This window comes from Strix uralensis, chromosome 5 (assembly GCF_047716275.1).
Source record: "Strix uralensis isolate ZFMK-TIS-50842 chromosome 5, bStrUra1, whole genome shotgun sequence".
NCBI classification, from domain to species: domain Eukaryota; kingdom Metazoa; phylum Chordata; class Aves; order Strigiformes; family Strigidae; genus Strix; species Strix uralensis.
Genome location: NC_133976.1, coordinates 10,817,586 through 10,845,122, shown reverse-complemented (window position 1 = coordinate 10,845,122; position 27,537 = coordinate 10,817,586). Strand labels below are relative to the sequence as shown.

At 35.5% G+C, this 27,537-nt stretch overlaps 1 protein-coding gene across 1 annotated transcript in view; it reads right to left on the bottom strand.

Moving 5' to 3' along the window:
- The window catches only part of PCLO (piccolo presynaptic cytomatrix protein), a 382,484-nt gene that overhangs the window by 35,411 nt on the left and 319,536 nt on the right, over nucleotides 1–27,537 (bottom strand). Inside the window, exons 22-23 of the mRNA XM_074869854.1 lie at nucleotides 18,231–18,372; nucleotides 14,745–14,812 (exon numbers count right to left, since the gene is read on the bottom strand). Coding sequence (XP_074725955.1) covers nucleotides 14,745–14,812; nucleotides 18,231–18,372 — 210 coding nt within the window. The remainder of the gene's footprint in view (nucleotides 1–14,744; nucleotides 14,813–18,230; nucleotides 18,373–27,537) is intronic.

The following is a 27,537-nucleotide window of genomic DNA, read 5'->3' as shown; positions in this document are numbered from 1 at the left end:
ACTTGAAACCTCCTTTTGTCATGGAAACTACATTATAAATATCAGATTACTCATTCAAATAGTTCATTAAAAAGCTAAGGAAGAAATATGTCAATTTTATGTATCCCTTCCTAAATATATACTTTTTTTAATTTAAAATTTCATCAAAACTTGTAATCTTCTGAAGAAATCTGTTCTGAGAAATTTACACTGATCTTTATTATGAAAAAATCTGCTATTGTGTAAGTGGGATTATTCAGGCAAAAAACAATCATGTACATAAATTCTCAGAATGCATCCAAAAAGATATGACCTCTTTTTATTTAATTTATAATCATAACAGACATAGTATCCCTAGGAAAGAATTTTCTACACAAAATTATAGCAGGAATCAGAATAATTATTTTTTTTTATCACACATCTATATATTCAGGGAAGAAAGAATGTTGGGGGTGTGTGTGTGTCCTCTCTCCCAGGATTTGCGTCACTTTTTATTATATCCATTTTTCAAGCTGTCTTCAATTTATAATCTTTAGCCAGTGACAGAAAATTTTACTTGAAACAAATTAGCTTTGTTCACCAGGAAAACAGCAATATTTAGATTTGGAATTTGGTTCAGAACAAGCAACCTGAGGGCAGTTGATGCTGCCAATAAAGAGGGGACAGATGTCATATTGTACTCGAATGTATCTGTGATTTCAGTGCAGTCTTTCTCTTACAATTTGACAAGGTAGACACCCAAAATGATGAGACATTTATGGGGAGGCTATGGCCTCTTTACCTGTCCTCCTTGATAAATCTGTATATGCATACAACCAGTTAGATTCAACAAGCCAATTTCAAGAGGCTGGGAAAAAAAGCACAGTGTACAGTGACGTATTAGTTACTGGGTTTTGTCCAGAGAATGACAAAAGTTGTTAGGAAGACTGACTTTGTCTCACTCATATTGGTGCTTTTTTATTTTCTGTTGGAAAGCAATATGCTTTCACATTGTTTCCACTACTGAAGATAAACTGAAAAAATCTATTTCTTGTGTTGTAGGATTCTTGCAAGTATTCCCACTAAGAACAGATTTTTAATCCTTATTTTATGTAATTCCAGAAAAGTATGCTCAAGTCATTTTCAGAAGGCAAGCTGAGACTCTTCAATGTCTCATTCTCTTTGTATAACTTTGTAAATCTGGAGTAGCCCCTTTAGTAAATGGAACAGCACCGAGGTCAGGTGATAAGGAGAGGTGAAGAACAGCTCCTAGGCTCTGCTTCCTAAACTCTGTTTCCCTTTTAATGTGAAAGCTCTTTTGTGTAGAAAGTGTTCAACGGGAAAAAAAAAAAGTATTTTTCTTCTATTTTTTTCTAACACTGTTCAGATTCCTTTCTCTGGAAATGCCAGCTTTCAAGTACAAATTTATCATGGACTTAAAAACTTATTGTTACACTGTATAGTCTCTGAATTATAATATGATGTAGTATAATTTAACAGGAACTTAAGTAATTTTGCTTTGTGGGAGTGTTTGAAAAGAAAGCACTGAGTACAAAGGAAGATACTCAGTGTAGGTATTGTGTAGGCTTCATTTTTAGAATGTAGAAGATGGTGTGAAAAATGTGTCAGAGACTTTTATACTGCTTTAAAACATAAACAAAACACCAAATAGCCTTCAAACCAATATATAAACAATGAGTTAAGGTGTCTATGTTTGTTACTCTCTCAAATGTCCAGAGACAAGAAGGAAAGCCTCCCTTTTCTCTCCTTCACTTGACAAGAAAGAAGGAACTCTTAAGACAATCAGACTAGTCAGAAGAGCATCATTTATAAAAAAAACCCTCAAATAATTGCATTCAGATCAGTGAGAATCCAGTTCCTTCAAGAATATAAGATTATTCCTTGAATATGAATATGTTTCCAAAAAGCTAAACACTCAGCCAGGCACAGCCAAGGTGATCAGGTGGTTGGTGAATAAGTGCTATAGATATTAGATGAGCAGCAGGAGGAAACAGTAAGAATCCATACCATACTCAGCAGGCATTGATGCAAGTTACATATGGGGCTTTTTCTAGTAAATCACACAAACTGACTAATTATCGTAGGCAGTATGTTGCCAGACTTCTGGAAAATATGTCAACTTCTAGGTACTATATCAGTGTGAAACATGAAGGCAGATGTATGTATCGGATGTTTGACCCAGCTGATCTCCAGAAGCTTTGTGCATCTTTCCAAGGCATGGAAATTCAGTCATGTTATGTTATTATCACATCACAATCAGAGAGCAAAGCCAATGTGGCAGACAAAAAATCTAAAGAAAGCTTATAAAATAAAGTATAACTGAAAGAAAGCATATCAAAGGGTGTTTCAGAAAAGAAACCCATGTAATGGATGGCATTAACACACATGCAAACCTGAAGACCATTTGGTAGAACTAATCTCATGTGATATCATAGAATCATAGAATGGTTTGGGTTGGAAGGGACCTTAAAAATCGTCTAGTTCCAACCCCCCTGTCATGGGCAGGGACACCTTCCACTAGAGCAGGTTGCTCAAAGCCCCGTCCAACCTGGCCTTGAACACTGCCAGGGAGGGGGTGGTCACAGCTTCTCTGGGCAACTTGTTCCAGTGTCTCACCACCCTCACAGTAAAGATTTTCTTCCTTATACTTAATCTGATTCTACCCTCTTTCAGTTTAAATCCATTGCTGTTTGTCCTATCACTACATTCCCTGATAAGGAGTCCCTCACTGTCTTTCCTGTAGGCCCCCTTTAAGTACTGGAAGGTTGCTATAAGGTCTAAACTTTAGATATGCAAGCTAAAATAAATGTAATATTCATTATAATCTTTTGGTTCTTGACAGATACTGGAAGATGACTGGCACTCCAGGTAGCTGACACTTAAGGGAATCCTAAATATTGTCTGGGATGAAGGAGCAAATTAGGTTTATGCCTACATACACATGGATCTTGGGTCATTTATGATGTGCTAGCGAAACTGAAGTATCTAGTCAGAAATGGCAGATGTGATCACAAAATCTGTAGGATACCCATCACTTTCTGTAGCAGCAACTGGATTGAGGCAGAAAAATACTTTAGGGTATTTAAACCAGCAGGGTACACCTATGTTTACAGCCCCTGAATCCCACTGTAGATAAAGATATATAAGCTGCATCCTAGTATAGACGCAGAGTACATCACTTTCTGCCACTAGATTTGTCTAGTCTTCTGTCCATTTGGTTCCCTCCTAGTCACAGCCTAGTAGCATCAAAATAAATAATACACAAAAGGGAAGAGCAACATATAATAGCCTGAAGTAATTACAAATGCCTGCACAGGACAAACTGTTAGGAATTCTTTAAGAGAAATACATACTCTGAAGCTTTACCTTAACAGACAAAACATTATTCACGTACTCTTGCAATGGATAACACATTTCATTAAAGCTGCAAGCCTGCAAGACTACTATCATAGGATGAAACAATGAACATGGAGCATTATGAAAAGCATAATAATCTGAAAACAAACTGGGGATACAGCACAAGGTTCTAATTATAGATATGAAAGCAGACTCTCTACCATGAGAATCAGACACATCTAGGCAATTTCATCATAAGAAAGATTTATATTCATTCTAATGCACTGATTTTCAAAAACTTCTGTCTTGAAACACAATTTACAGTCCAATAATTCTGAACAGTCTCACATGCTAACATAAATATCAGCTGAAGTTTAATTTAGGCTTGCCATGTGATCCCACATGGAAACGCTCTAGAGACATAGTCATTTAAACAGCATTCCAAGATAACTGTTTGAACATCAGTCTAAAAAAAGGGTTTATACTACAAGAACATATGAGGGTAAATAAAAAACTTCTTTCTGAATCTCCAACATAAGAGTATAATTTCAAAGCAAGTTATAAATTAACACAATAAATAAAGAATAAATAATCTAAACCAGACACTTATAATACAATACCAGCTCCTTTTACATATTACAAACATTAAGGAGCTACAAAGGACTGTTAAGTATAGAAAGAGGTTATGACATTTCTTTTTTTTTTTTACCTTTTGAATAAATACAACAAAAGTGGCGCTCTAATACAGAATTGTTATCATTTGTAGGCAAGCTTAGAAAAATCTCTTTATAGGAAGTATTTGATAAAATATGCAATGTTTTTGAGGGGAAGATCTTGGATGTTGGATTCTTATTTCTCTCCTTGAGTATTAATTTCAACAAGGTTAGGCTAGAAGACATTTTAGTGTCAAGGGTAATCAAGCACTAGAGCAGTCTAATTAAGCTTTAATGTCTCTATCACCAGTAAGAATTTTTGGTTCAAGTTAGCAAAAGACTTTTAGGAACAATATTGTGTTTTGAAGCAAGAAGATGACCTCTCGAAATCCCCTCAACCCCATTCCTGCTACATAATAGCTCATACATATTTGAGCACTGAACACTATTGACCTTAAAACAGATCTATTATACTTACTTTTTTTCGTGGAGTATACACAAAATTCCAGGTCCTAACCACACTGCTAAATAGAGATCACCTGAATTATCCAGAAAGATGATGTTGGAAAACCCTACTCAGTATATCCTGGTTTCATTTTCAACACAGAGGGGAATTTATTTAGGATTTAGCAATTCATCTTCTATCATATCAATGCTTCAACCTGACTTTGCTGATTTTAAATGAACACTGACCATGAAAAATGACTCTATTTCAAAGTTGTTGTAAATTATTCACCAGGTGAAGCAGCCCTTCTTCAGATTTACACCAGACAAGGCTCAGGTCCAGTAATCATACATTCCAATATCTTTGCCTTTACTCCATTTTTGGTGGGGGAATCCCCCTGTTTGCTTTCCAGTGTTTGAAGTCCTCATTATTAACTGGTATTTGTACTAAATGTGCCACTTAATATTAAATCAGGTTTCCTTCATAACCATATCCTTTTAAAGACAGAGATTAAAGAATTCTACTATTGTTTTCCCCAGAAATGAAACTATGTCGCTTTGTCAGATTTTTGATGGAATTACTAGCACTCTGATTCCCAGCCCAAACACTCTGAACCATTACATCTCCAAAAAGTCACCAGAAGAATCATCCGGAAAGTCCCATGTACTTTTATGTTAGTGGAAATATATTTAAGAGCTAGGCCAATAAAAGTGATTAAGAACATTAGGCAAACAAATTATCTTTCTAGGTGAATATTGAAGCATCATATCAAAGGGTGATATTTTGGCTTTAAGATGAAATACATGTGCTTTCAGGTTTTTCTGTTTTTCTTTTTGCTTGTTTGTCTTCTTAATATTTGTTAATTGTCTACAGATGCCATGGGAAAAGCACACTTTTTAAAATGAAAGTTTAAAAAAAAATGTATCAAGTTTTTTTAACATTTTCTTGCCACAGGATTTAATGGCTAATAGACATTCAGTCCCAGTTCATACAAGAGTGGCACAAGCTGTTGGCCAGCCACCAGTTAATCATGGTCAGGCTCCCTGGTTTATTTACTTCTCTTTTAATGACACTTTATAATAATAATTCAGGAACAGGATGATTTGTAACTATGTAAAGCAATGTTATTTGTGATGTGGATACAAGAATATAGAAGATTATCTTGTCCTTTTTTCTGCTGTGCTTCTATCTTTGGCTGAAGTCTTTATTCTTATTTATATTATTTCTGCTTCTTTTTAGGAAAACCAGCTGGATTATACTGGTAAATACCTCAGGAAGGCAGAACTAATTGCCTCCAATTATTACTGAAGAGCCAGGTGGGCAAATTAGAGTACTAAGCCAATCAGAGATAGATAAAAGAAATGTTTCCCAGAGTTTAGAGAGGAAGCCGATAATTCTTAGGTTTACAATACTGCTGTTTATCTTGAATCACTTCTTCAAATTAGTGTGGTATTTATGTATTAGCAGTATGGCTAATGGACAATGTACAAAATGCTATAGATAGCTTTAAAAAAACAAAAGAGAGAGAGGATAAGGACTACTGTCAATGCATAAGCCTGATTCATTGCTTAAGGATCCCTTGTGACAGAAAGCATATCTGATCTTTTCAATTTCTTCAATTAAAATCTGCATTCCCAAAAATAAAAGAGGTGCAACATGCAGGAATCAACATGTGACAGATTAGCTGCAAGTGCTTTCATTATTTATTTTTCATTCCCTCGTGTCCCTTTTTTCCTCTGTACTGAAACCTACTCATGCGAGAAATAACCCTTGCTGGTATTTTCTGCTTTAAATTTTGTTGGCATTGATTAATCTCATCCTGTCAAGAGTACTAGGTGGTAGACCTTAGTAGAACTTGATGGCAGAAAGAAAGGTTGTGATTTTATATTAAAGACAGTTTAAACAATGTCAGGTTGAATTTTAGCCTTTTTGTTTATAGAGATAGTAGAGAAGTCTGGCAATCCCTTATTTTTTCATTTAGATCTCTTCTGGGAAAAGGATCACATTTTACTCAATATTATTTTATTTCACAAACTGACCTCATCTACATGCAAATCAGAAGGGCAATAAGACTATAAAAGCAGATATTACAACTGTTAAAAATGGATTTTAAAAAAGAGATCACCAGGCTGATATTGCTTTTTAGGAAAGACACTGAGAGCGTGCAGCAATTTCTTTTGATATGTACCACTAGAAATGAACTTAAAACCAAAAAATGCAATTCAATCACTGTTCAAGTCAGTGCTGGTAACATTTCAGATTGGCTGAATTTCTCTTTAAGTCCATGGATCAATATCCATTACAATCAAGTCAGCAGTCTCACAGTTAGTCAGGACAAGATTCTATTGATTCAAGAAAAATACTTGAAAGTCCAGACTGTTTTTTCAGGTTCTCTTACATTTTAGTATATGTTAGGATTAAAGGTTCAATACTCCTGAGATATTTGAGTTACTGGGAGGGCAGAAAACAACAAAGATAATATCTGACATTTGTGCAAGATCAAAATAGATGGTGCTCCCTGTGGTTTTGAGATAGCAGTCTAAAAAGGCCTTGAAAAGAATTGGATCGAGCCTTGGTGCAGAAACATGGAACTATTCCAGAATAACATAAATTCTCTGCTGTTGTGAAAGTGTGAAGGTTCTGACTTGGTCATTTATTGCTAATCTATGTACTGAGAGTGTGTTATGAGTTGGGGATCCTGTTGTAAGAGATAGGAAATTTCTTTCTGAAAGATAAAGTTCAGTTTAACTTAATTTAAGGAAAAACCCCATGTGTTAGTGTATGATTTGTAGGTTAATTGGAGACGACTCTTGCTAGTACCCTTGGGCATGTGGATTCACAATTCCTCTGTCTATTCAGTCACTTGCTGACAGAAACATAGAAGTGAGCAGTTGTATGATATATAATCATACCTTCAATTTTCCTTGGAAATAATAGTTCTCAGACACTCTTACAACCCAATACAAGTGACATTCTGATGTTGCTTCAGTAATAGAAGCTCAATACAAGGTAAGAAACTGAAAAGTGGAATTCTCCTGCCATGGAGTCACTGACTGAATCTGTTCAAGACAAAACACTGGGTGAAGCAAGTGAGATGTGTTTGCCTGGAGCCCATAGTCAAAGGTACAGAAGAAACCGCTGTTGAAGGATAAAAGTGTTTCTACTTCTATAACTTCAAAATACCTTTACTCGAATGGGCAATTGTTCCCAGAATACCACTTACACAGTACAGGAGTATTTGTAGTTTGTGTGTTGAACCCTTCAATAAACATTGTCACCTCTTTCATATCATAGAATCATAGAATGATTTGGGTTGAAAGGGACCTTAAAGATCATCTAGTCCAACCGCCCCACCATGGGCAGGGACACTTTTCACTAGATCAGGCTGCTCAAAGCCCCATTCAACCTAACCTTGAACAATTCCAGGGATGAGGCATCCTCAACTTCTCTGGGAAACATGTTCCAGTGTCCCACCACCCTCTTGTAAAATATTTTTTCTTTATGTCCAGTCTAAATCTACCCCCTGTCAGTTTAAAACCACTACCCTCTGTCCTGTCACTACAGGTCCTGTAAAAAGTCTATTTTTTCTATAAGCCCCCTTTAAGTATTGAAAGGCTGCAATAAGGTCTCCCCAGAGACTTCTCTTATACAGGCTGAACAACCCCAACTCTCTCATCCCTTCTTCACAGGAGAGGTGTTCATCTCTCTGATGGTTTTTGTGGCCCTCCTCTAAACCCACCAGAGCAGGTCCATGTCCTTCTTATGTTTGGGGCCCCAGAGCTGGACACAGTACTCCAGGTGGGTCTCAAGAGAACAGAGTAGAGGGGCAGAATCACCTCCCTTGGCCTGCTGGCCACACTTCTTGTGATGCATCCCAGGATATGATTGGCTTTCTGGGCTGCAAATGCATATTGCTGGCTCATGTCTAATTTCCCAGCCAACAATATCCCCAAGTCCTTCTCTGCAGGGCTTCTCTCAATTAAGTTATCACACATCTTTAACTACTGGTAACAAATATGAGCTCTGTCTAAATTTCCTCCCACATTACTCATTTTGCATGTTGTGTTTTATTCTATTCTATAGTTGAGCCTTCTGAAAGAAGTAATCTACTGTAATTTTTCTGGTCACTGATGGAGAAATGCAACAAAGGCAGTTGGCTTAATCACTAGAAATGAATTGTTAGAGATTAGTAGAAAATTTCCTTCATATCAAAGTTAAGGGTATATTTATAATACCTAGAGTATTTAGACTCATCATATAGTCCGTGAGGAGGCTTAGATATCTGCAGAGGCAAATGATAGTACATTAAGTAGGTGCTGATATGCTTTGTAACACTGGCCTAGAGTGGTGGTATACCAGTCCCCACAGAAAGTGATGATGTAGCCCAAAATGCAGTGCTGCTGCGTTCTGGAGGCACACCAGAAACCATTTCCTGCCTGTAACTGGCTGCTATCGGGATTATAACTGGTGTCTGTCTATTTTACTGCGAAGTTGACTTTTGTGCTGTAGCCCCTGGTATCCAAGGGCTGCTGAGGTGGCAGAGGGGCACCTTTGCCTCTCTCCTTCTGAGATGCAGATCCTCCAGCATGAGCCTCTCAGAACTTCCCCAAAATGGGAATTCTACTAATTTTGGCATCAAACCACCAGAAAATCTGCTTCCTTCCTTGGATTAAGGCAAATCCCTCTTGTCCAAAACCAGAAGATACATCTTAGAGTCTCTCTACCACATTTTTTATATTTTCATTCCTAAATTACAGTGCTTCTCCATCAAATATCAAAGAACTTATTCCAAACATTTAAAACAAGTGACTGGATGTTTTATCATCTGGTTTCCCTTATGCACCTTTGTGGGGGAAGTTTCTAGAAATGTTGCAATGTTTGCTTCCTTTCTGTTCTTTTTTTATGTTTAAGAACAGTTAAAGAGAAAAATGCTTGTGAGGGAAAAATGGTTAAATATGTCTTTCTGGTATTCATGTTAGATGACATAAGATGAAGTTATGTTTCACAGAAGCTACCTTCTAATAGATAGGAAGATATAAATTAGACTGATTATGAAAGAAGGAAAGTCTCAGATGATCCCAAAGTTACATAAATCTAATATTTAACCCGATCTCTAACCTATACTATTCCCAGTCTCAGTGTTTTCACTCAAAGTCACCATTGATTGTGCAAGGGCAATAAAATGCACCTTAATTTTAATCCAGCAAGAAGTTAAATTCTAATTATAACTTCCTTCATGAATATTAAGCATTATATTTTTATCTGACCTTACAGTCCTCTTTTTTCGTGAAATGATGCAGATAATTGCAATAAAAGTTTCTCATCTGCAGTAAACCCCATATTTTCAGCCTGGCCAACCAAGACATCAAAGTACATATTTGTGCATAGACAAAAGCATTTGCAAATGTCAGTAACTATCATGATTAGCCCTTAATAATTTCCTTCATCTATCTTTTTTCTCCTCTTACTTACAACTTTCTGGTTGAAGGTCCAAAACTAAGACCATTTCTCTCTGAACATCCTCATAAGGACTAATGTTATGGTTCTGATATTTCAACCATTAGTGTTAAAAAATATTAAAACACTACATTTTTAAAGTATGGAGATGCAGCAAGTTGATTTAAGCAACATCTCAAGCCTTTAGTCTGTTCTCGGTCCTACCACAGTGAGTCCTTCAGCTTAAACAGAGTAACTCTAGCCTAACTAAACAGCATGTAAAAGGAGAATAATTTTTTTTTCTAATTAATGTTTAGTTGTGCCTGTGCTATCAGTTTGTTTCATGACTTATTTTACTCAAGAGAGCTAATCCACATAGTACTCCTGGGTATCCCTTCAAGAGAAAGCATGATAAAGTTTGCAAGATAATTTGCTCCAAGGTCTATTCTGTCCAGATGTGATGGACTATTCAAAAAGTTATAAAGGAAAATTTACAAGTCAAATGATTGCCAGTCACTTACTTGCAGAGGTTATGCATGTTTCCTCCAAAATGCTATTAGAATGACCTCCTAGCCTGTTTTAAAGTTTGTGAGGTATTTCAACTATTTTTCTTATAAATAAAGATTAGACTGTCTTAATTAATGAAATATAAAGTTAAGTGATGAAAGTGTTAAAACTGAATTTCTTGGTTTATAATCCAGGCTGATGAACCACAAAGCTCAAAAACTAATAAAAAAATGGGTGTTTTTTAGCTTAGACTACTCTGAATAGTCACAGTATTGTAAAATTTGTGTGTTAAAGCATGATGTTATCACAGAACTTGGTTTTGTTTGGTTTGTGGTTTTTTGTGGGGTTTTTTTTGTTTGTTTTTTTTTTTTTTATTCTGTAACTCAGGCAAATACATAGCATAGAGAAAAGGAAAACCCTGGAAGAGTTAATTGAAGGTTATATAAACAAGTGCATATCACTAGCGTATCATCTTGCAGAAGTTCAGTAAGTATGTGTGCATCATCAGATTTTGAAATAGTACAAATCTATTTCTTCTGCTAGGGTGTGGAAATACACCTACAGAGAATTTACTAGAATATTCTGCAATTTTCTTCCCAGGTTCAGTCATTTATACAGGGAGAGAGTTTCTTGCTTACAGGACTTCATTTTACTACATTCAAAAGATGATGCTCAAAGGACCACTGGAACTGTGAGAAGGTGAGCCTCTGAGCCATGGCAGAACTGTGTAGAGAAATTTTTGGAATTCAGAACATGGACTAGATGGGAATTTTTTTCAAAAAAAGTTAAAAAAACCCCACTCTCTTGAAAGACGTGAGTGGGGAGCCACTCTGTTCCTATACGAAGTTTACAATTTTCTGACTGAAAATCCTAACAACGACGTCAATCACAGAGGATGACAGAAACACTGTGGTACTCACTCCAAAAAATACTGAATGAGTGAAGCAAGCCCATGCTTACCTACATGTTCATCTTTCCTAAAAAAGTCTTTGTTTGAGATCAACCTCAATCGGTAATCCTAGAAGAATGATATTTTTCATGTGTATGTCATCTTCAAAATTAGAAGATCTAAAATTTCCTTATAGTGAACTATTTCAATTAAAATACTATTTTTATATATATGTATCTTCTACTAGAAATAGTGGCATCTTGGGATTACCTAGTAAATTCAGACTTTCAAAATATATGATAATAATTTTCCCCATATATTTCTTAATTGGATAAATTGTTAATAGGTGGAAAATGCCATCTGGGATCTATTGGCTGAGCGGTTTCATAGGGCAAATAGACCAATCATGATCTACAACTGAATCAAGATATTAATCATGTGCTTTTAATTGTTAGTTTCAATCCTTACATGGAATGCAATTAAGTTTTTTTGTCTGTCATGTCTGTAATATTCCATAGCATGTAATAAATCTTTAAACAAAAGATATTGCACTTTCTGAAATGAATAGAGAAATTGGTTTGCATAACTCAATGAAGATCACAATATGTATCATAAGGTTTACTAAAGTTTAAGAAGATGAAGTATTTTATCTGCTCAGGTCAGAATGTCCAGTGTAAGACAGCATGCAGCAGTGCATATCATAAAAATAACTGTAACACAGTGTCCAAGAACAAAACTCTGAATTACTTTATATTATTAAGTATTATGAAAATACAGAATATGACAAGATGATCTGTTAAGAGAAACAAAAATTATCATAGCAATACTCACAGTTATTTATATTGACCATTGGGTTTTGTCAGCAAAGTAAATGGTACTGTTTTCCAATATTTACTTATAAGTTAAACTGATACATCCTAATAGCACAAAAACTATTCCCAACAAAACATTAGTGCATTTCTCAAGTGGGTAAACAATTACAAAAGGAACATATTTTTCCCTGGTGATTCCACTTATGTACATCCTTAAATTTTGGTGTCATACCCTGTGAGCTGAATCCGAACCCTGCTGCTACAGCTTTGATTCAGCTGCCTAGAAACCAGTTTTCATTGTCATTTGAGAGTCCTAGGTTGCTTTGCCTCCAGCTACTGGTCTTAAAGATCTTGTTTCTGAAAGTCCCCTGTCATATTTGCCAGGCCTGTGTGAATGACTTGGATGACCAAAACATTTCAAGTAGCAGTAGATCCGCATGTTTAAGCAATTGAATTTATTCCACACAGTTTTAAAGAGAGTAATCCACAGGCTACTTTTCACAGAAGTTATCCATTAAGAATATTTGAAAATGTAAAAATAGTATTAGTATTAAAAGATTTTAAGTATAACACTAAATCCTCATTTGCAAATGAGAATACAGATGTCAGCTATGGGAGCTCTCTACAAATTCATGAAAAATGGGAATGAATATTTGCTTCCAGCTACTTGCAGAGCTCATCTGGTCCACAACACAAATAAGTGAACTACAGAAAGATATCATTTGATCTTTAAGACTTTAAGATTTTCATTCACTTTTGTTCATCTATGAAAAGAATACCACAATAATTCCATAATACCAAAGTAATTTTCAGTTAAACTTGAGTTCCTCTAAATTCTGAACTAATTCCCTAGAAGATAATTATATTTACATGCTGAAACTGAAATGCTCTTGAATTGTTTTCCAGCTTTTAGTTTATCATTTGAGATTGATCTGTTCCATCTTAGCCAGAAATCAGACACTAAAATCTAGGCTGGCTGCTCCCTCTTCTCTCAACGGAGAGAAACCAACACTTAGTAAGAACCACTCATTTTATCAGACTTGAAGTTATAACTCTTAGAGTTCTCAAGTTAGGAGAGGTGAATTGCATCATAAGTGAAAATGAGGGAATTGGAGCTATTGAGTTATTTGCAGATTTTGAAGATGAGCGAAAAAATGACTTTGAGTGGAAAAGTAATTTTAATGATGAAATGCTATATACACATGTTTTAGAATGTTTTAATAGCTCATTTTTTGGTTGGGTTTGTTGGTTTGGGCTTGGGTTTTTTTAATGACACAAACATTAAATTAAATCATTTTGTATTTGTAGGTTCTGAAATTTATGATCCAAGACCCTACCTTAGGAGCAATTTATGATGAACAAAATGATGAAAAGCTATTTGTTTACAGTTATCGTTCTGTATAAAACACAACATGACAAAGTAAAAATGGAAAATTCCTGATTTCCCATTTTCATCCCACCATTTCTTTTAAAAAATAGTTTGTTTTTCAAATATTTAAAAATACCATTGAAAAAAATTAAAGTTTGATAAGCAGATGAATTTGGATTTTTGTATGATGAATACTAAGTATTGAAAGACGTAGTAGAATGTATATACACAGTTAAGGATTCTTGCTTTAGAAGTAATGGTTTTACAGTTCTACCTTCAAATTCTAATTTGATTTCTTCAAATCTGTGGAACATTAGACCCCTTTTACCTCAAATATAGCAACAGCAATTATTTCCCCATGTATACAGATTGCAGAAACCTGAAAAATGTTGATTTTTTAGAACTGAACTTAACATGAAGTTAACTTCAATTGTATATATAAATTTCAATTTACAAATTAATTAATACCTCAAAACTGCATTGGAATACATTTAAATGTTAAAACTATTATTTTAATAATAAAATGAAGATAATGACAATTAAGTTTTATATTTGAGGTCAACAGAAGCATACACTTGAATGAACATACCTTATATGCAAAGGGAAATGGAATTTTCCTAACATGTTCATCAGTACAAAACACTCTCTTAGTTTTCATGCAGTTGTCCATTATTACACATGAACGAGATAATCACATTGCTCATGAAACTTTGAAGGCCATTTTGTTGTGCTCTTTCCAGTTCCAATATTACAATGTCTCCTCCTTTGTCAGCACCACATTCATACCGAAAATATTCACTCAAGATTTCCCAAACAGATGAGTTTCACTATATTCTAAGTGCAGCAGTCAAGCCTGATGTTCAGGAATAATTTTATTTAAACTTAATGTTTTACGTAGACACCAAGATTAATAATTTCTTTATGAAGTAAATATTCTCAAATGTTATAAAAATAGAGCCTGACAGTCACTGGATATTTTCTTCTAATTTAATGAGTATTGAGTCAGCTCCATACTTCATATTTTTTATTTCAATACTATGAAAAGCAATGAACATTGAAAGACAGATATTATTCATTGCAATCTAACTATTTAATTACTTTAAATAAACAGGTAAGACACTGTTCTCATTTAAACTGAAGACTCACTACATTGGTGCTATGTGTAAAGAGCCCTTAGATTAAATGAAAGTCAGGATCTTAATATACAATACAAAGAGAGCAAAGGCTAATCTTTCATAGCATAACAAGTAAAAGAAATAAACATATCCATTCTATAAACATGGGATACCACTGTAGTGTTGTTTGTATTTCTTTTTACCTTCTGCATCGGTTAATCCTACTCCCGACTGCTTTACTGGTTCTTGTCCATTCTGGGTCATCTTCCCTCTGTTAAAAGACATGGTGATAGTTGTCAAGAAGACCATAAAGAGATGAGAGCTAAGAAAATGATACATCCAAGCCAATGAGGCTTGGTTCTGTACAAAAAAACCAAACATCACAGTTATTCTAAAAACCAAGAAAGTGTATATATATATATATTTAAATTCAAGAAAATAAAGTGGACAATAGTTTTTTTCTATTGCCATTTGGACAGATCACTTCAGAATATTATTTTTTTTTCTCTTTTGCTAAGCCTGTACATTCTTATAGATGCTGTCTGTTACCCACTCCCCCCATCAGCCTGGAATTCCGCAACCAGTCTGCATAGCTCCTCTCCTCCCTTTTCCTGTTATAGTAAACAGTGAAACACATAATGAGTCACAAAATTGGTATTTGGTCTACAATACCGTTACTTCAAAAGTAAGGCACGTTTGTGGTCATTATCTTCTTTTAATGATTGCTTTTACATTACAGTTTAAGTTTAACATAAGAAACAATTCAGTTCTGAGTCTTACATTAATCTTGAAGTGAGTGGAATGAATCATGCTCTGGAGGTCCCTATCTTTTTCTACTGGATGTAAAAAGAACCTGGATTACAATCTAGATGTCTATTTCTAGGCAATGTAAGTTAGGTAAAATATAAGCTATCTTTAAACATACTTGTTGCAAGCTCTAAGGCATGATTATAATCACTCTCAAAAATATGTCTGCTACTATGAGATATTTGTGTTTCTATTTGTTTTTCTCCCTTAAGACTCTGAAATGCTGTGATAGAGAATATAAAACATTATCTTCATGTGCATGTGATTCCTCTGGGGTTAAAGTGTCAGTGCTGTTCTTTGCTACCAATGAGTCAGCTTCATGTTTCACAGCAGCAATAGAAGCTGTCCAAACTCACAATCAACTAAAAATTTAATATAAAATGACAGGATTTAAATTGATTTTAGATTCAGTTTTAACTGAAAGCTATTATTTTCTTCTTCTGTGAACTAATGATTCATAAAACATATTACAAATATAATACAAGAATTATTTGTCTCTAGGATTTGATTCCTTACACATTGTTCAGTTGCTTTTCACCTTTGCATTCAAAATTAATAGAATTTTATAGACATTGTACTGGTATAGATGGTTACATAATACAAAGGCATACAGAATCTGGTCTTTGTCAGAGATGATAACGAGTAACTTTCATGGGTATTACAACTGGATAATAAGAGTCTTTAAAAAAAAAAATCTCCCAAAGAGAAAGACTTTACAAGGTTTATTCAGCTGTGTATAACTGTATATAATGATTAATTTCTCTTGAAATTATAACAATGTTTAATATTGGCAAGTATTCTAATTAGTTACCTCATCAAACAATTCCCATGGTGTCACTATTTAATTCTTTTATTTCACTTCATGATTAAACGTTCCTATGGTTAAAAGCATTTGGACTAGGGTAAAGAGTTTAAAACTCAGCCTATCCAACATTTTTTCTATTGAGAGACTGGAAACTTAATCTAAACAGGGGGCTTATAACCAATTTTTTTTTTTTATGCCAAGACACTTGAAATTATTTAGCTTACTTAACACTTCACATCCAAATTGTGAACTGTGGTCTTATGGATACACTGAATTAGTATACAAGGCAAGTCCCTGAAGTCATTATCAAGCTAGCGCAAATGCAAAGGTTGACTAGAATTTCAATCATATATATATTCATGATATATAAGAATTTTTATCCAGAATTCAAAATGGAAATATTTATCTGTTTTAAAACATTCTCCTCAGGACTAATCCCAAAGGTCTCTGATGGTAAACAGTAATTTTGTCATTCATTTTCATTACTTTGCTATGTAAAGCCCTTGAGACTAACATGAAGAAGAAAGCATTTCTTTTCTATATAAATGTCCTGTGTAACTTTAAAAGCCTCTGCCTAATAACAGCATATAAACAATTTGCTTTAAAAATGCCATAATAATAATAATAATAATTTAAAAAAAGATAGTCTAGCCCTTACAGAAAATAAGAGGGCTGGAAATATTTTATTTAATTAAGCAAAACTCATGGGAACAAATTACTGTAAGAGAAAAGCTGAAGCCATGGAGACTTCTTCCTGCTTTCCAGTAGAAGTGGGGCTGATTTCAGGCTCAATACACTGGTGAATGTGTCAGCCAAATATCAACTGTACGTACTGTCACATTGCTAGACAATACACAGTAAGTGATACTATTTGGATTCAAGTTTAGCATATCTGAACTAAAAACTTCTATTGAGAGCTCCATCTTGTGTTTCTGTGCACAAAGGTTTTATGCATCTTCGCTTTTCTCATTAGGAATGATGGCAAAATAATTTTCTTTTGAGACTGTCAAATTCAATCAAAGATTGTCTTTTGCCACTGGGAAGTAGAACTCATTTTAACCTAGAACAACATGAGTGAAAAGTTCAATGAACATTAAACAATTGAACAATTCCCACAAGCTGAACTCACATTGTCCTCCTAGATTCCGGAGATTGAAATATTAGATTTGTGTCTATTTTCCTTTTAGCTACTAATAAGTTGTAGACAAATGCCATCAAACTTTATTTTAGAAAATGATGAATACTTAGAAATGTCACAGTTCTAGAGAATGAATTTTTCCTCGTTCAAGCTTTTTTAGGAAGATTATATCAAGCTCTTGTGACTAATAATTCAGGATTTCAAAAGAAAAGCAAAAACTTGTGTCCCAGAGAAAAGCATGGAACCACTATTGCGGACAATGAATGAGCAATGACCACCAACTAATATTTTGAGAACAGTCAATCTATAAAATTTTCAGGCCAGAAACATTAAGCCGATCAGGAGAAATTACTTTTTCCTATAAAGAAATACAGATGAAATTGCTAAGTGAAGGTGCATGCTGACAAAGTTGAAGGGAAAAAATCATGGCAAAACTTTTCTCTGTGAAGTAGTTCATTGGATAAAATGTTTGAAAATGAAATAATTTTATAGGATTGTCGCATATAGAAACACTGATAGTAGCTGGATAATTCCTACAGGGACTCCATCCCCAAAAGCTTTTACCAACCAAGAACAGAGAAATTCTACTCAAACTTAAAAACTTGGGAAAAGTCAATCTGAAAACTTGAACCAAGCATTCTCAGGCCTAGAAAAGTTGTACTTTTAAAACATAACTGAAGATCACCTCTACACACTTTCATCAGATACTGAGACCAGTACCTCTCCTGTGTGACAGCAATAAATTCATGAGGTTGAGGCAGAGGTTTAGTTGGTTATTCAGTGCTCAGCAAAGCAGAATAAAAGTATGAGCTCTGAGAAATTCTCCCCAGGTATACTGTGTAACTCAAGTCTGCGGAGGAAACTATGTAAGATGACCAGCAAATGAAAGGGCTATACATAGTGCACAGAGGATACAGTATGTTAAAGGAAAAGCCTTACATTCTTGGGATGGGAAATAGATTATTCTCTCCTGTAGCACTGCTGCTGCCTTCGCTATCCATGCTGTATCCACTGCCAAAACTACTGGCTGATGAGCCAGTGGAGACAGAACTTTCTGCAGGTCGGTGATTAGTAGACCTTGCTGTACAGGGCAGGAACAGTGGGTTACCAAAAACCTTGTAAGACATCAGTACCATCCATGTTAAGACAAAATGTAATATATCAAAATCACGTGCTGCAAACACTTTCACTTTTTTAGTTTACATTCTAGTATTGTGTTATCATCTTTTGCAGATAATGTTTATTTTCACATGGAATAAGTTGTTCTAAGCCAAATCGTATACCACCATATTTTTTCTCCAGTCATGTTGATAGTTCAAATCAACAGCCTGAAGGAAAAAAAGAATGGATTAGATTGATTAATGCTGCTTCTCTGATTAAAGCTATAGAAAACCAGTTATTCATTTGAAACATTTCATATGGTAAAAATGAATGTCCCAGTGGGCCTTCCCCACATTCCTCGTGAAACATTCTTTGCATTTGGTGATTTTGAGGAGAAGAAGCTGAAAGGAAATATAAGTACAGCATCTATAGTCACAGAGACTGTATGAAGACCTCCACCCCTCTTCGGACATAACACAGCTACTGCATTATATTTCTCAACTGCTCCTACCCATCTGAATCTCTCTTACTACATGCCTAGAATTTTAATGCACATATTTTGATGGGAGATACCCTAACCTTGCTTAAGAGCATTTGGTGTAGAAAATGTACACCTGCATATGTTATTTTTACTTTGTATGCCTTATTTTGTGTTTTGGATATTATTGTGCTACATGAACAAATCTTCCAGTATTCAGCCTTTAGCAAGTTGAGAAATACAAGCAAAAAAGGACATAGTGACATTACACATAATAATTGAGTAGAGTAGGTACTCATACTGAATAACACAATTGTCTGGGAATATTAATACAGATTTTGGAATTTTTTTGTTAAATGTCCTCTACTACATCTACTGTTGTCATGTTTCATCTATTCCAACTGACTGAGCGTATATACTAAAGATAAAAAATATTTTTCTGTAAAGTTATTTTTCTGTGAAGAATTAATGCAATTTTATGTTATTTTGGTGAACTGTGAAAATCTAATGCGAGTAGTTAAAAGACATTCTTCTTTAAACAAGAAATTAGTCAAATATCTAAATGGAAATTACTTCAAATAAGAGCCAGAGCCCCAACATGCAAGATGGCAACCAATATTATTTGTGTCTGATTGAAAGAATAATATTTTTGGTGAAGACTACTGCATGTCAACTGATGTGGGACCAGGAAGCTGAGTGTGACTCCTCAAATGTAATGCAAAAACAGATTAATAATTGAAACTAGAAGAGAGAAATTAAGCAATTCAGATACCATCAAACCCTGGGCCAAACTGTGAGTTAAGACAGAACTCTTACTCTGCAAAGTGATTCTTCACTGCTAAACTGAGCTGTCACAGAACTTTTTATTTTTCCCTAAAACTCTATTAGCTTCCTCTGTTTCACTATTACCTATAGCCACGGAAGGAATCTGTTAGTCTAAATAACTTTCAAACAAAAATATGCTTTATCTCTATTTCATGATTTTATACATTGATCATAGGCTGTCTTCTTGGATGTTAATACAAATTAATAAACTGTAAAATCATAATGCTATTAACAGATGCTCTCAGTATCTCATCTGGAGAGAAAGCCACCCTTGTTTTTCCAGCAGAGACAGACCAAGCACAGCAGTGTGCCCCGCTCAGATAGCTGGGAGTAGTGGTTTCTCTATCACTTTCAGTTTGTGGTACTGTAAGTGAATTCCTATGACTATGGTGACATGTCAGCACATTGCTGTTCTTGGGCAAGAGCAAGATTTCAAAGAGACCTCAAGCTCCCCTTCATAGTCTATTATGCCAGCTGCCCTGTATTCAACAGCCTGAATTGGGGCCATGTCATACCTGTCCCAAACTAATCCGTAACCTCCGTTCTCATAGTATTTGTGTGACCTGTATGACTTCTGATGTTTGTTGTTTGGGATTCTGAAGCTTTCTTTAGGTTGTGTTGTGGGTTTTTTTTGCCATGGGATGCCAAATGCCTCATAGATGAAGACAGTTGAGAAAGCCACACATCTGAAAAACCCATGGAAGCCAAGACAGCTTTTTTTTGCCAGCACAAAAAAGTGTCTTTAGTCCTTCCAAAAGGGTGGTTCTTATTTTTATTGACTTTGTTGTAAAAGCTAGTGCCTGAAGTAATTTCTTATATCTTTACTGATGGATTTCTAAAACTAGTAAGAACCTAGAATTTAGTTCAAGGCAGAAAAGCTTGAATTAAGCCTTTATAAATAATTTAGAATTTTTGTTACATCTATTTATAATCAAAACATAGTTGTTTCTTTTGAAACAGCTGTATCCTGATGATACATTCAGTATGCTGTATTTTTAGTTTTATTTACATCTTTTTCAATATTGATGTTTTCTCCCATAAGATCTCTTGGTGAATGGTTATAATGGATCCAAGTTTAGATTCATGACTGGATTTTGAAAATTCTAAACTTCAATGTTATAAATTTTTTTTCCCTGTCTGCTCTGTGAAAGTAATGAAGTGCAGCTTCAGTGTGTGACAAGAGATGAAATCCACAAATAGATTTACAGCTGGTTTTGTGACAGATTAAGAATCTGGATACAGAGAACTCCTCCACAACTCATGAGACACCCACATCTTCTATATATCTATATTTTTACAGGTAAAACTACACCTCTAAGCTTCTGCTACTTGTTACATAGGAAACTTCCAAGTTCTGAAGATATGGTGATGCCTGCTGCCAGGCAATATTTTGTCTGAGAGTTAGAATAACCATGATTAGATTTGCACTCTAAGTTGAAACTTAGAACTTTTTCCCTGCTCTCACGTGCAAGGGACTAGTTTATACATTCATTTGCAGTCTTGCCCTTTCTCTTTGAACAAATGCAAACGTTGTCTTAGGAATGTTAACAAGAAAGACTGAGTTCACTGTGGTACCCCTCTTGTCTTACTAGCCTATATAAGACCTGTGAAGCCCTATAAGTGTTAGAAGAATTGCCACCTTGCTTGGTCCATTCGGCTTCTATCCACATAAAAGGCAAGTAAGTAAAGTGAGATTAGGGCAGGTTCACTTTTGAGTTACAGAGGTTCCGCTTACAGCTGCCTACTCTAGAAAATGCATAAATTCTCAAGTTTTGACATCAGAGATGTGTCAGGAGGTGCACTGGTCTGTAGAGTTGAATAGTTTTATATGGAATCACTCTGGTCCAAAAATTGGATATTCTCTTCTGGTATCACAGCGGTGCCTGATACTACAAGGTGTAGTTTTGCTTTACTTAAATATACAACACTTATCTGAATAGGAACTTGGACAAAGGCAATTGCCATCATTTGAATATTAAGTATTCAGAGTATGGAAGAGCTATGTTTCAATGCTTTCTTGCCCTTTGGTTTTTCAAATTATTTCCTGGTTCTTAGAAAAAAACCAAAAAACTTTTAGAAACTCTTAGAAAGCTTAGAGAACTTTTAAAATAGTTCTCACGGGCAAGATTTTGCTGCCAGTTACATATGATTCTCCAGCCCCTTCTTCATGAACTTTTAATGAAGTTTATCAGGTGCCTGGTAGTTTTTAAGGATTGTAACATCAATGATGTCTGGACTGTCCAATCATTGCACTATGAAAAATAGAAATAGGAAATGAAAGTTTAAAACTCTGATATGAGCTGCTTCCTCTGAAATAGTGCACAGAATTTTCTAATATACAAAGCTTTTGTTGTAGTTTTATTTAATATTCATCTGCTAATCCTATTTTAGCTGGTAGTTCCCCCAATGACATGAAATATTTTATACTTGGATGGTATGTTGATGGGTAGACAAGTCATATTTTGTAGCTAGCAATGTGGTGTTAGTGAGTGATACAGTGATAGGCTGGCATGAGCAAAAGTTTCCGTTCAACCATTCTAGTGAATAATACATAAATGAGTTGGAAGCGTTCGTGATTGCCTACAGTAATTTAGATTCTGAGAAAGTGGATCATAATGTTATCTCTGGTGCAGGATCAGGGTTTCCAAAGAAAACAATGATAATGTTTAGACAGATACCTTTTGTAGTCTGTATTGTTTACAGAAAAAAAAAAGAAAGACTTTTCCTTTGATAGAATTATATTTGACCATGTAATCCCTTATGCCTTCTTGGAAAATAATTGCTGATTCAAGAAAATTGAAGCTAGCACTGACCTCAACATTTAGGTCCATTTTTAAATTTTTATTTTTTAAAATTATTATTATTATTACCACAATATTAGTTGAATTCATCTATGGCAAAAAATATGCTTTGGCTGATGGACCCAGCCAGAAAATCAGTTTTTATAACCAAGGAAAACATATAAGTCATGCCTTAGCATAAAGAAAATATCATATTAAAATCAATAAGAAGGAAAGAATAGAAGCCATATGATTTCACGTAATCTTTTGGAAAAGTCTGTTTTCACAACAGAGAAGATGTTTTTTAAAAACCTAACATAAGGGAGATAGGTAATTCACAGAAGACTTATAGCCATGAACTGTCAATCATTCAGCAGCAAAATGGAAACAATCCAGCACTGTCAGCCACTCCAGCCATTCTTCTACAGTGAATGGACTTTTGAAAAAAAAAAAAAAAGACTTAAATTTGAATAATGTGACTATGTTCTTTTGTGGTTCCTGTGGGTAAAGAAGAAAAGACTCAAAAAACCCCTTCTCCTGGGCCTTAAATTGTGGATGTTCCCTTTTTCAGGTATCTGTCTACAAGCAGAAATGCAACTGTCAAAACACAATGGGAAAGACAGTTCTATTTGTAAACCAAACAGGAGGAGGGAAAAATGCTTTCCAGTATGAATTCAGGATTAAGTTTTGAGAGTTTGCCTCTAATTGCTTGAAAAAAAAAATGTTCGTTATAACTGGCAGTCTTGTGAGAAACCCTGGGTACCAAAAAGGGCTGATAGCATCTTGCTGAGTCTTCTCAAAGAGATGCAAGCCAATGGGAGCAGGTGAAATCTCCAATGTGCTCTGGATCTGATGACCAACAGACTGGGCACGTCACACACAGTATCTTCTGGCAAAAGCTTGCCTACTCTTCACTCTCAGTTGCCTTATTTCAAGTGCTCCAACCTCAAACTGCCCCTAAGGTGCCTGTTTGCCTGTTTTTATGATGGATTTGCTAGCACTAAAAGCAAGCGCTGCTCATGCTTGCTCTGTAAGGTTCTGCAGTGTAAAACCCTATTGTTGGGACTGCTAGTTGCATCTTCTGTGAACTGGCAACAGAATGGAGATACACAATACATAACTAGTGATCAAAAGGATATGCCTCAGGTCAGTTCTGATATTCTCTTTCTCTCACTCTTCCTCATACTGAACAGTACTTTAGACCACAGTCTCACCTATTTGAGCCACATTTGTATATTAGACATGGCTTTGACTGCACACCGAGCAGTGATATTTTCTGAAATTTCAAGGTAACTCTTTAGAGAGCAATTTACCATTTGAAGTGAGTAATGGCAGAACAGTACTCATCTTAAACCATGGTGATGGCATTTCTTTACACAGCAAAGCAATTCTGATGAAATAATTTTTTTCTGTGTGGTCCATAGGGTTAAGCTACCATCTAATAGACTTTTGAAATAAGAGTTATCAAATGAAGAATCTGAGCAATTTCCTGAAATTACATATCAGTTTAAAATCATAGAAGAATAAATAGCAGTAATACTCAAAGCAAAATGTGCCAGCTATTAGACTGAAACAAGACTCAAAAGACAGCCTCAGATTATTGGTATCTGCAGGGAGTGGGGACAAACTGTTCTTGTTTTGATAATGATTCTTGGAAATGGGTTATTTGTAGCAATATGAAGGACTGTTTAACTTGGAAATTAAGAGACTAGTGAAGCTACGCATAAAAGAGCTTTGGGCAGTAAATTATTTAAAGTGTGAAGGAAACATCCTAAGTTACTGTAGGAAATTAAAACATGGCGTTGACTATTAAAAGTGTTAAAATGGGTATAGACCTAAAGGGACCCCAAATAAGCAGGTATTTAAATCCACAATCATATCCAATCCAAAAGATTTATAGAACCTAGGAATCAATTTCCTTTCACACCACATTGCTGCTAATGCCAGTAAATAGAATTTAGTGATAAGGAAAAGTCCTGTCGATTTTAATTTCTTACAGCTAAGTGGGTAGAAATTACACAGTGATGACTCAGACCTGTATCATGGATTTTACAGTGCTAGAAATATCTTGGTACATACATCACATCACATCACATCACATCACATCACATCACATCACATCACATCACATCACATCACATCATCACATCACATCACATCACAAGTCTGTGTAGCTTATGCTGACACTTATGTGAACTTTCATCAAAGTTGTTGGACCAAGGGTGTTAAAAGCAGATATGTTGCCTTTTGAACTAAAGTGTCTTAAACCAGAGATCTCTGAGAGGTGTAAATTGACAGGCTCATTTGGGTACAATTGTGAAAATGCTGATGCATAGTTTGTCTACCCTAGATATTTTAGTTAACAGTATTAGCTCTGATAGCAGACCTCCCTCTGACCAGTAAAATTGCTTGACACACAGTTATTTGGAAAGTAGTTTCCTCTTAGGATATCACAGAAAAGCTTTTGTGTCATAATGGAAAATATAAAATGTAAAAGATGAAATGTTCTCTATGAGATGGGAGAAATAGGTTCTGGGTACATGCAAGAGATTTGGAGGTTTTCAGAAAATGTGATTTTAAATTTCCAGAGGTTTGGGTTGAAAAAAAAATATATAGGAAAAATAGACAGAAATTGCTGTAGAAAGATATTGTTTGCATTACCTTAATGGTAATTTAACAGGTGTGTTTGGACCTTTAACTGAAAAACCTGCTATTTTGTCTAGATGTTTAACATTGGCTAACTAATTCAGGTCAATAGTATAGCAGTGCTTTTCTCCTGGCAGGTTGTTTGCTTGTTTGTTTGTTTTTTTCCCAGAATCACAGAATCATCTAGGTTGGAAAAGACCTTGAAGATCATCCAGTCCAACCATCAACCCAACATTAACAGTTCTCAACTACACCGTATCCCTAAGCACTATGTCGACCATACCCATACTCTTAAACACCTCCAGGGATGGGGACTCCACCTCCTCCCTGGGCAGCCCATTCCAATGCCTAACAACCCGTTCTGTAAAGAAATACTTCGTAATATCCAGTCTAAACCTTCCCTGGTGCAACTTGAGGCCATTACCTCTTGTCCTATTGCTTGTTACTTGGTTAAAGAGACTCATCCCCAGCTCTCTGCAACATCCTTTCAGGTAGCTGTAGAGGGTAATGAGGTCTCCCCTCAGCCTCCTCCAGACTAAACAACCCCAGTTCCCTCAGTCGCTCCTCTGTGCTCCAGACCATTCACCAGCTTCGCTGCCCTTCTCTGGATACACTCGAGTAATTCAATGTCCTTTTTGTAGTGAGGGGCCCAAAACTGAACACAGTCATCGAGGTGCGGCCTCACCAGTGCCGAGTACAGGGGTAAGATCCCTTCCCTGTCCCTGCTGGCCACGCTATTGCTGATGCAAGCCAGGATACCATTGGCCTTCTTGGCCACCTGGGCACACTGCTGGCTCATGTTCAGCCGGCTGTCAATCAACACCCGCAGGTCCCTCTCTGACTGGCAGCTCTCCAGCCACTCCCCCCCAAGCCTGTAGCGCTGCTGGGGGTTGTTGTGGCCCAAGTGCAGCACCCGGCATTTGGCCTTATTGAAACTCCTACAGTTGGCCTTAGCCCATCGCTCCAGCCTGTCCAGATCTCTCTGCAGAGCCTCCCTGCCCTCGAGCAGATCAACACTCCCAGATGTGTGTCAAATAAAAAGAGGAGGTGCATATGGATTCCATCATCATATGATCAAGCAACAGTGTATTGACTTGTAGCTTCTCTCTCTCATGTCTATTTGAAAGAATACAAAAATGCATAGGACTACAATAGTATTTGGGCTTAAAAATCACCTAGTGAGCTATTTGAATATTAAATTACTGTTCTCCAAATATCCCAGGAATAATCAAAATAATTTTCTAGAAATTTTCTTCTTTGGTCTCTTCCTTTGCCCTTTTGGGGAAAAACTGTCACCTCTTCCTTTGCAAATAAAGACAAGCCCATTGAATTTTACCCATTAAGCTATACCCATGTAGAGACCACAGCTCCCTATAAAACTGTGTACTTTAAAAATGACCAGTGATGTAGATAAATGCTGACTATATGGTGAACACTATCTTTTTTTTTGTGCTCTGAACTTCTTATTTCACAGGAAACTATACTGTCAATTCTGGTGAGGTAGAGCTGGTGTACGTTGCTACTTCACATAGACACTGAAAGGAAATTTTGTTGTTCCTTGTCTTTCTTGATCACTTTATTGGAAGTTATCAAAACTAAAGCATGTAGTTCATTCTTTTAAAAATATAAACTGGCTTTGAAAAGCCTTTTAACATAAAATCAGTAAATAATTACATTGCAGACACACCTACTGTTTTATATGCGTATATCCAGAGAACTGGTAATTATCATGAGGATATTTCTAACTGTTCAAATATCTGAAGAACTCTAAAATAATTTATTATATTTAAGACATAAGTGACCTACCAAGAAAATTCCATATGATGGAATGATCTTTCTGTGGGATCGTAAAAGAAGGTGGACTGATTTATACTATCGCTAAAACTGCCTTATCTGGTGGATAAACTCTAATACACAGATTTGTGTTGAAAGGAATATGCTTAATTTTATATGGATGTGTAATTAGCAATGATTCAGCTTTTTCACAGAAACGAAATCAAATTAACTCAAACCCAGGCACTGCTCTCTCCCTCTGGCTTGGATCCCTTGCAACTTCTGCCTTCAAAGGGTTGGCTCTAAAATGTTATTGTTCCTCTCTGAGGGGTGTGATGGGAATGTGTATCATGCAATTGGTTTCTTTGCATATCACACTCTTATCTCTCACAGGCAACAAGAAAATTATACTTCATGGTTTATTTTTAATTAAATGCTGTAGTTGAATATTGGATTTTACAAAAGTATTGAACAAAGACCAATGTTTTCTTTTGTAGCTTCACCTTAATTTTAAAACAGATTGATTAAAATAAATTTTTTACTGTTTAAAATGAATACAGAAATATTTCAGTCCAATAAAAAACCTGATGCAACTCCTTTGCATTCACAAAATATAATATGTAAACCATGGGTGCTGGTTTTG